Below are 9,760 nucleotides of genomic sequence, written 5' to 3'. Positions count from 1 at the left end.
CCCAAGACCTAGTTCAGTCTCGAACAGCCCAGTGACCCACCATGATCTCTCTCTTAAATCAGGTGGAAAGATCTCATGGAAAAAGTAATTCTAGTTAAACATTTACGGCTCCCTGGGGCAATGCCATTGCTGTGGTTACTGCCTGTAGAGCTTTCCAGCATGAGTGTCAGCTCCAACACACTCACTGGACTCAGAGAGATGACTCAGTTTATTATTCTCAACCTGACCCCATCTTCCACCTTAGGCTCCAACATTGCAGAGCTGCCACACCCACCCCCATAAGAGCCCACCTCTTCTACTCTGACCTCCCTGCCAGCACCTGGGAGGAGAAGGGGTTAAACAACAAAGTGAGAAAGACTGGGAAAAGTCAAAGTCAAGGTCGGACACCTCAAACAAGGAAACAAATTAGGAGTCAGTGTCCACACACACTGGGAGGTGGGCACGTTCCCTTGACAATGGCCAAATGCACAATCCCTGGCTACTTGGGCTCTACCATCGTTCAAAACTGGTAAGAAGGCCAGCAACGCTGTGAGCAGGCTTCAACTTCTACCGAGTCACGGGGCATCAGTCATCGTGTGAAGGGGCTCCAGCAGGTTGGAGATGCACCATGCCCATGTGGATCAGTGTCCTGATGCCCTTTCCAGAGCTCGGGCTCGAGCAGCTTTGGCCTCATCCTCCAGCTCATCCAAGAAACGCTCCTGGGACACCGAGTAGAAGGTGTAACCATCTGGGGAGGTGGGTTCAGGAAACCACGTGGAATGTGCGCATTCCCTTTTCCCACACTTGCTCAACCACCGCTGCTGATCATCCTCCCAAATTCGATCTTCTGCCGTCTGCTCCTGGGAGCCCTCACCCGACTCCGTAATCATTAATCAATTATACTAAAATACTACCTTTAAAATGACAACGTAAGGTACACCAAACGCTTGATTCAGAGTTAAAAGGAGCCAAGGTTTTCATATCTCGGGCTCCTTCTACCACCCCCACACTGCCCTCCTACACGCCCCTGCTGCCCTTCCTGTTCCCCTAAATGCGGTCTCCCTGAGTCTACAGTCCAAACGGATACAAATTGCCAACACCAGCGCCCCGATGCCCAGGCCGGTCACGATGTTCCGGGTCCGCCGCTGTGGCAGCGTCTTCTGCCACTGGGCGAGCTGCACCTGCCGCATGAATTGCAGCTGCTCAGGAGTCAGTTTCTCCCGAGTCGGGTCGATGCGCTGAGCCACGGGGGCCTTTCCACTCTTAGAATCCACAGGATTGCCAGCTCCCGGCGCCGCCATGTTACCGCTCCGCCCTTCACAATTCCCGGGGCGCGGTGCTTGCTGGGAATCGCCGTCCTCGGCCGCCGCAGGGGGCGCTGGGAGATGTAGTGCGCATTTCCTTTCGAGAAGGGAGTGTGGCTCCTGGAAGTAGGGGGAGGGCGGGGCAGGCGGGAAGAGACTGTGATTTCCGATTGGCTGAGGGGTTCGCGGCCGTTGGGGCGAGAAAAGGCTGTGGAAAGCTTGAGGCTGTGGTATGAACAGGGTTTTCCTCAGACTTGAGGGGAGGACAAGCGCGCAGAAAGGGACGAATTAACCAGGATGCGGCAGAAGAGTCTACAGAGAAGCTAAGGGCGTCGGTTTACGGATCCAGTGAGCGTTCAGGTGCCCGAACAGGGTTCTGAAAATGGACCGACCTGTAAGGCCAAGATTGGCCTCTCTCAGTGACTTTCAGTTTGGAGCTGTTGCCACAGAGACGATCGAAGACACTCTGCTCCACTTGGCCCAGCAGAATGAGCAAGCCGTTCAGGAGGCCACGGGCCGGATGGGCAGCTTCAGGGAGACCCGGATCGTGGGTGGGGACTCAGCCCGGGGAGCTGGGTTTATGGGTAACTGGGGCACCAGTCTTTGAGGCACCGACCTTGAGATTCAGTCTAGTCTACTTTATTCATTCAAATAAGGTTTTGGTTTTGGTTTTGGCACCTACTAAAATGCAACTGCTATATGCCAGGTGGTTGGGGTAACAGTGATGAACAAGACTCACCAGCACCCTACCTTTGGTTTCAACACGTATAGAGTACTTATTCTCTCTGCCTCCTGGGATAGAAAGATGAAAGATCTAGTCCCTGCTTTCAAACCATGTATGTAATCTTTAGAGGACAGTAGGACAAATCTGCAATTGACTAGGTACAAGTATGGTTAGATAAGCGACATACCACATAAAGCTAGCTTTTATAGGGAGTGATGGAGTGAGGTGGGGGTAGGAGGAATTAAAGGAGTCCTTCAGGCATCGTGGCATTTGAAGTAGATCTTGAAGGAAGGAATCCATTTTGTTTGGCGAAGGTGGTGGAGAGGGACTGTGTTTCTACTAACGGGGTAATACGAATCAAGCTATGGAAACAGGGACACTTTGGATGAATGCAGATATCATGTTATCCAGGTTGGCTAGAGCATGTGGAAGAGTAGGTGAAATTCAGACCAGAAAAGTGGTTTGGAAACATTCCATGTGGAACTTTAAATGCCAAGGTGAGGAGTTTATACCTGACTTATTAGGAAAACAAGAAGACATTGAAGGTCTTTTTATAGGAGAGTGATATAACTGTAAACTTTCCCTTAGAAAAAATTATTTTGGCTGTGATGTAAAGGATGGATTGGAGTAGGGAGAGATGGGAGGTAGGAAAAGTGGAGTGGAGTCTTTGTCAGTAGTTTTTGTGACAGGGCAGAGAAAATGACAAGGGAAGGTAGACTAAAAATATTTCAGAGGTAAAATCAGGGTCCTGCACTGGATGAATTTCAGAAGTGAAGACAGCCAATATTACTATGCCAAAAGATTGAGCCTAGAAATATAGTGGTGCCATTAAGAGAAACACGCACATACATTAAAAAAATAGAACAAGAGGAAATGTGACATTTGGGAAAGAAAATAGCTTTGGGATCTCCTGAGTTTCAGGTGCCTATAGAAAATCCAGAGGAAGGTTTCTAGCAGATTATTTCAAAAGTAAATCAGAAGATAGTCATAAAAAAGAAAAAAATAATGCCATTTGCAGCAACATGAGTGGAACTGGAGATTCTCATACTAAGTAAATCAGAATGAGAAAGACATCATATGATATTGCTTGTATGTGGAATCTAAAATATGGCCCAGATGAACCTATCTACAGAACAGAAACAGACTCATAGATATGGACAGCAGACTTGCTGCTGAGGGGAAGGAGAAAGAAGTGGAATGGAATGGGAGTTTGGGGTTAGTAGATGCAAACTATTGCGTTTGGAGTGGATAAGTAATGAGGTCCTGCTGTACAGCACAAAGAACGATATCCAATCACTTGTGATGGAATGTGATAGAAGATAATATGAGAAAAAATATGTATAACTGGGTCACTTTGCTGTACAGCACAAATTTTTTTAAAAAGTAAGTCAGAAGAGAGGTCAGAATTAGAGATAAGGTTTGGGGAGCTATCTCTATAATGATACTGTTGAAATTGTGGCAAAGGATGAGTTCCTAGAGGGAGAGAAGAGTAGCTGGTCTAGTACAGTTCCTTGGGAGAGGTTTTGTGTTCGGGAAAGTGGAGTAGGAAGAAAAGCCGTGAAGAAAATAAACGGAGTGGTTGAACAGAAGCAAGAGACCTTTGGAAGCAAGAGGAGAGTTTCATGAAGGATGATAGTCAGTAGTTTCAGATGCTTCAGGGATATGAACAACGGGAATGAGTATTGCAAAAGGGCCATGATGAACAATTTGGATATATTTTCTGACCTTTGAGACAATCATTTCAGCAAGTTGTAAAAGGGAGAAGCCAAATTGCAGAACATTAGGGAGTAAATGATGAAGTGGAAGCAGCAGGTGTAAGCTAGGCTTTCAAGAAATTTAACAGTGATGGAAGCTAGAGAGATAGAGCCCTAGCTTAAGAGAGTAGGGGGGGTGTCTTTTAGTTAATAGATCTGAGTATGTTTGTAAGTAAGGAGGTGGAGTCAGCAGTGAGAGAGAGATGAAACCCTCATCCATTCCGCCTAACCCAAAGAGTTTTCTTGGCAAATTAAAATGGAAAATAGAAACGATTGCCCAGATAATTAGGTCAAAACCAAAACCAAACCAAACAACTGCGTGTGCAGGCAAGTGCGCGCGTGCGCGCGCGCGCACACACACACAGAAACGAGACAAAGAAATAAAACCTAAATTTTGGCAAATAAAAGGACTAGCTAATAACACAATTATGTGTTCTAGGATACTTTGCTTAACTGCTTAAACTAATTATCTTCACTGGACACTGTTAGCAGAGCTTAGCCTCTGTAACAAGGTTTTGTCCATATATCTATGTATAAACGTGTGTCAAGTAGATTGCTAAACTGTCTTGTGCTAGCTTACACTTGATCTTAGCCAAAAGGCCAAAAAGCACTTGTCTTGTGCTAGCTTAAATTTCACAGTTTTTTTTCAGATTTTCTCTGAAGATATATGGTAATTTGCCTGTATGTAATTTGCTAATCAGTGTTTAAAAGTTCCTAATTATGCAGGAGTTTTGAGAACTAACATTTAACCTTGTTTCCACCCTTTAATGATATTGCTAACTAAACAGAATTCTATCTGGGGCTGTTCTTTCAAACAGAAACACAAGCAGCCTAGAATTTTGCCAAGTTATCTTACCCTTCCCACCTTCCCAGTGACTCTCCGATCCCAGGTTGGGCTATGTTCCCTGATTTAGGGGATGTTTCTTCCAAATAAGCCAGTTCACAGTAACAAACTTGTTCCTGGGGAGAGGCTCAGCTACCACAGATTTGCCCAACGAACTGGTGGCGGAGAGGTGGTGTCCAGCTGTAAGGTGAATTGTGTTTGTAAAGCAATAGGAGTCCTTCAGAGGGTGGTTACTAAACAAACAGTGTTATGAAGAATACCGAAGCTCCAGAAGAGACCTTTCTGTTCCTGTCAACATTCCACTGAGAACAGAATATAAGGGTTAGGTTTTTATCCATCCAAGAATCTCCCTTGAAGCTGGAGGTTCCCAGCATGGTGTAGAGGCCAGCTAGACCAGCTGCTATTTTTGTGCATAGCCGGCCAAGCCTTTTATCAGCTGAGACCCACAGGAAGGCTCAAGGGGCAATGAGCAGGCTTGGTAAGCTTTTGTCTTTGCACTCAGCCTCGTTTTCATGCCTCTCATCTGCCTATGGCAGCAAAGGGAACCAGGCTCTGCTTGGGTTGTTTCAGTCTCATCTTTCTCACCTCCTGACCCTCTTCCCTGGGCCCCCTTATGGCTTTTACACAACACCAAGAGTTCGCAGGGTCATTTTGGTTGCCCCTTGTGAATTAGGCTCCTCTTTCTTGTTTTGGCAGAGTTTGTTTTTCTCCTGTCTGAACAATGGTGTCTGGAGAAATCTGTGAGCTACCAGGCTGTAGAAATCCTAGAAAGGTAAATCCCTGAGCATAGGCCTTTGTGAGGGGTACCTCTCAGAATAGCTAATGTACCCAGATCTTAAAAAAAAACAAAAACAAAACCAAAGCAGTTGTCCCTTACCATCCATGAGTCCTGGTTTTCACCTTTTTTTTTTTTTTTTTTTTTTTTGCGTTATAGAGCCTCACCCACAGCATATGGAAGTTCCCAAGCTAGGGGTCAAATTGGAACTGCAGCTGCCAGCCTACACCACAATCACAGCAACGCAGGATCTGAGCCATGTTTGCATCCTACACCACAGCTCATGGCAACACTGGATCTTTAATCCATTGAGTGAGGCCAGGAATTGAACCTGCATCCTCAATGAATACTAGTTGGATTCATTACCGCTGAGCCACAAAGGAAACTCCCTGCACCTTTTACTTGCAAATGAAATTTAAAAAAAAAAATTTTTTTTTTTTTTTGGTCTTTTTGTCTTTTTAGAGCCATACTCATGGCACATGGACTTTCCCAGGCTAGGAGCCCAGTCGGAACTGTAGCCGCCGTCCTACACCACAGCCACAGCAACTCGGGATCTGAGCCTCGTCTGCCACCTACACCACAGCTCATGGCAATGCCAGATCCTTAACCCACGGAGTGAGGCCAGTAATCGAACCTGCAACCTCATGGTTCCTAGTTGGATTCGTTAACCATTGTGCCACGACGGGAACTCCTGAATTTTTTTTTTAGCCAGCAGTTGATATTGGAGAGAATAAGAGGTAGCGTAGTTTGAAGCATGAAGCCCATTTAGTTTGAATGAGTATGATTGTTCCCTCTCCCCTTTCCCTTCTTTATAGGTTTATGGTTAAGCAGGCAGAGAACATCTGCAGTCAAGCCACAATCCAGCTGAGAGATAAGGCGGAGCCTCAGAACTGGAGGGCTCTGAAAGAACAGCTTTTCAACAAGTTTATCCTGCGTCTTGTGTCATGTGTTCAGCTGGCAAGCAAACTTTCCTTCCACTACAAAGTAAGGAGCTGCTCATGGGCACCTGAATGTTAGGGAGAAACCAGCTCATTGAAACGTGACTGTGAGGAACCTGCTCTTGGGCTAGGTGATACTACTAGTGCAGAAATTCCAGAGTGTAATTATGCTTCCTATGCATACCTCCTACACACACACACACACACACACACACAGTCACACAGAGGCAGTTATCAAATAGCCTGTAGTTCTGTTCCCAAAGCATAATTGCTGGACAGATGCCATCATTCATACAGGTCACCTTTCCTCCTCTTGGACTCAAGGATGGTTTACATAAGGTGCCTGAAATGCCAACATAACTATTAATATTAAAGGCAAACTATTACACTTATAAAGGATGTTGCCACATCAGTAATGCAGTGCCTGTATGGTAAAGTATCATTCATTCAACAAATATTTTCAATGGCCAGATGCTACACTAGGTGCTGTGGCTACAAGAGTAAAAATATTGTCTATGCTCTCAAGGAATTTACTAATGGGAGAAGACACACAGGCGAGTAATGTGAAAAAGTACTCTGATTAGCATAAATGCAGATGGCTGTCAATGTACCTAATCAGCCTTGGAGACTCAAGGAAGTGTATTTAGAGAAAATGGCTTCTTTGAGGCGAGTGTCGGGGAGATGGGTGGCTCTTAAGGGAAGAGAAAGGGAAAGGGGGGGAATCCAGACACAGGAAATAGCCTGTGTAGAGGTTTGGAGAGCATATGGGTTTGGGAATGGCAAGTAATTCTGTAAGATAAGTGTAGAGTGTAAGGGGGAATTATCAAGAGAGATGCGATAAAGGCACAGGCTGGATTGTGAAGGGCTTTGTATACCGTGCCAAGATGTATGACCTCTATTCTGACACTGCTCTCACCTTCACTCTATTTTGGTTTTCTTTGCTCAGATAGTCAGCAATGTTACAGTCCTGAATTTCCTCCAGGCTCTAGGGTATCTACACACCAAAGAAGAACTGGTGGAGTCAGAGCTTGATGTTTTGAAGTCCCTGAACTTCCAAATCAATCTGCCGACTCCCTTGGCATATGTGGAGATGCTCTTGGAGGTTTTAGGTACTTTATTAAGTGTGTCGGGCATGTGGGTTGGAATCTTCCATACAAGGCAGTAAAAGGGAATTAGTTGCTTTAGTGGTTAAGGATTTGGAGTTGTCACGGCAAGATTGTCGGGTTAAATCTCTGGCCCAGGAAATTCCACGTGCTTCGAGTGTAGCCAAAAAAAGAAAAAAAAAAGAAGGCAGTAAGAAAGCGCCCAGGGGTTTGAGGGCAGTGGGCAGAACCTGACAATGAGGAAAACAGCAAGTCCATGATGACTGAGGAAAGCCGTTTAATCTAGCACTTGTCAGGGGAAGAAACACCAGTCTTAGCAGCTGGTTTCTATTTGACTGCATTAAGCACTCTCCTATTGCAGGATCAAAGAGTTGATTTTATAGAGAGGCATGAGATAAAAGGGGACAAACACACTCTATTTGTATATATACTGTAGATGGCAGTTTCTCTACCTCTCCCTTTGTCCTTTAAAGTCGACCTCCAGCTAAAGAGGTTTCTCAGAGTAGAACATAGCAACCAGGAAGCACATGAGCAGCTCAGCAGCTTTGTGTCATACGACAACTATGATTCTGATCAGAGAAGACACACACAATGCTTTTTACTACATGCATCTCCATCTAGGATACAATGGCTGTTTAGTCCCAGCCACGAGGCTACATGCGACCTGCCTGACCCTACTCGACCTAGTCTATCTTCTGCATGAACCTGTATATGAGAGCCTGCTGAGGGCTTCCATTGGGAACTCCACACCCAGTCAGCTGCAAGGGTAAGGCAACTCCTTTAAATGTAGGCTCCTTCCAGAAAAAGGGAGTCAGGAACAAACCATGAGAACTTGGGTAATGAAGTTTACCTAGCAAGGCACCTGATTCACTGCTACCTGTGCAGGTTACCTTGTTCTAATTAACTTCCAATATGTTGTTTGGATGCAGATGACCGAACCCAATCAGCAAAACCATAAAGGCTTTTACTTTCAAATTTAAATGACTTCAAGTAATTAGCATTTTCCCTAGTTCTTTTTTTATAGCTGCTTATAATTTGAGATTACTGAACTGCTTTTATAGTCACTTGGGGGAAAAAGCCAGTGATAGGGTTGCAACTTGGACAAAAGTGTTTGATTACTGTAAAGTCAGACTGGTAAAAATCCTCACAGTTATATTTGTTAGGGAGGCAAATGGAAAACAAAAGGTCCATAAACCATTCAGACAGGAGGCTCATGTTTTAATCCCAGTAGAGTTGCGGGAGGTTGGAAGAGGGAGTCAACGAGCTATTACTTGGCCATTTCCTTCCATGCATTAAAAATTCTAAGGTGACCAACATAAACAACTCAGAGTTGAAGTTCATGACCCTAGGATTTGGAAGATGCAATTTTAGCTCCAAAATTAATATGGTTTTAATCATTTAGGGAAAAGTTTGTTTCAGTGAAGGAAGACTTCATGCTGTTGGCAGTAGGAACCATTGCAGCAAGTGCTTTCATCCAAAACCATGAGTGTTGGAGCCAGGTATGCACCACTGAACAGGACCAGCATGGTCAGAATTCATTTAATAGAAAGCATTCTCTCATCAGTTAAAGGAAAACAAAAGACAAGCTATAAAAAACAAGTGCCAAGACCCAGGATGAGGATGAATAAGCAGGATTTGGGAGAGAAAAAACTAGAGTAGGACTGAAAAAATGTCCTCCAGTTCTCCTCTTATGAAATTGGAAATGGAGGCCCAAGTTCAGCCTGTTCGTTTCCCATTATGATGATAATCTGCTACTATGTTGAAGTCCAATAAGTATATCCTCCCAAATAGAGAAGATGTCAAGACCCAAATATCCCTCTTGTATTTCACCAAACTGGAGATAGCAGAGGGAAAAGTCTAGCAGAAACTTTCCATGCTAACACCCTCAGGGCAAAGGTATCCTAGTGTGATCTGGCCATTGGCAAACACTGGGATCTGGATTTAATCTCCGTAAATTCAGAAAAAATTTACACTTGGCTTGAGAGAACAATCCAATCCCAGCAATGTGTCTGTCTGTGCACTAACACACACTTCTTTAGTAATAAGAAATCTGTCTGTTTCTGAAGGTTGTGGGGCATTTGCAGAGCATCACTGGCATTGCCTTGGAGAGCATTGCTGAGGTCTCTTACGCAATCCTGACTCACAGTGTGGGAGCCAGCACTCCGGGCCAAAAGCAGCCTGTTCCTCCCTACCTGGTGGCCCGAGCTCTGAGGGCTGCTGCTTCCCCCGAAACATGAGGCAGGTGGAATCTGCCAGATATAAACAACAGTTTTGTATTCCAAGTTCATGCTTATATTTCTGCCTCAGAGAAAGAGTTCAGGTGAATAAGCATGTCCTTT

The 9,760-nt window shown here is 44.9% G+C and overlaps 2 protein-coding genes across 2 annotated transcripts; one reads left to right on the top strand and one right to left on the bottom strand.

Annotated features, from left to right (window-relative positions):
* LOC100518575 (cytochrome c oxidase assembly factor 3 homolog, mitochondrial) lies at positions 191-1,344 on the bottom strand. The gene is made up of 2 exons (XM_003131381.4): positions 1,067-1,344; positions 191-727 (listed from the first exon to the last, which is right to left on the bottom strand). Exons 1-2 carry the CDS (start codon positions 1,278-1,280, stop codon positions 621-623), a joined length of 321 nt encoding a protein of 106 aa, XP_003131429.1. The 5' UTR covers positions 1,281-1,344; the 3' UTR covers positions 191-620.
* Positions 1,421-9,603, top strand: CNTD1 (cyclin N-terminal domain containing 1). The gene is made up of 4 exons (XM_021066977.1): positions 1,421-1,834; positions 5,302-5,377; positions 6,196-6,364; positions 7,265-9,603. Exons 1-4 carry the CDS (start codon positions 1,666-1,668, stop codon positions 7,481-7,483), a joined length of 633 nt encoding a protein of 210 aa, XP_020922636.1. The 5' UTR covers positions 1,421-1,665; the 3' UTR covers positions 7,484-9,603.

Source organism: Sus scrofa, chromosome 12 (genome assembly GCF_000003025.6).
Source record: "Sus scrofa isolate TJ Tabasco breed Duroc chromosome 12, Sscrofa11.1, whole genome shotgun sequence".
Lineage (NCBI taxonomy): Eukaryota > Metazoa > Chordata > Mammalia > Artiodactyla > Suidae > Sus > Sus scrofa.
This window is presented reverse-complemented; position numbering and strand designations above follow the sequence as displayed.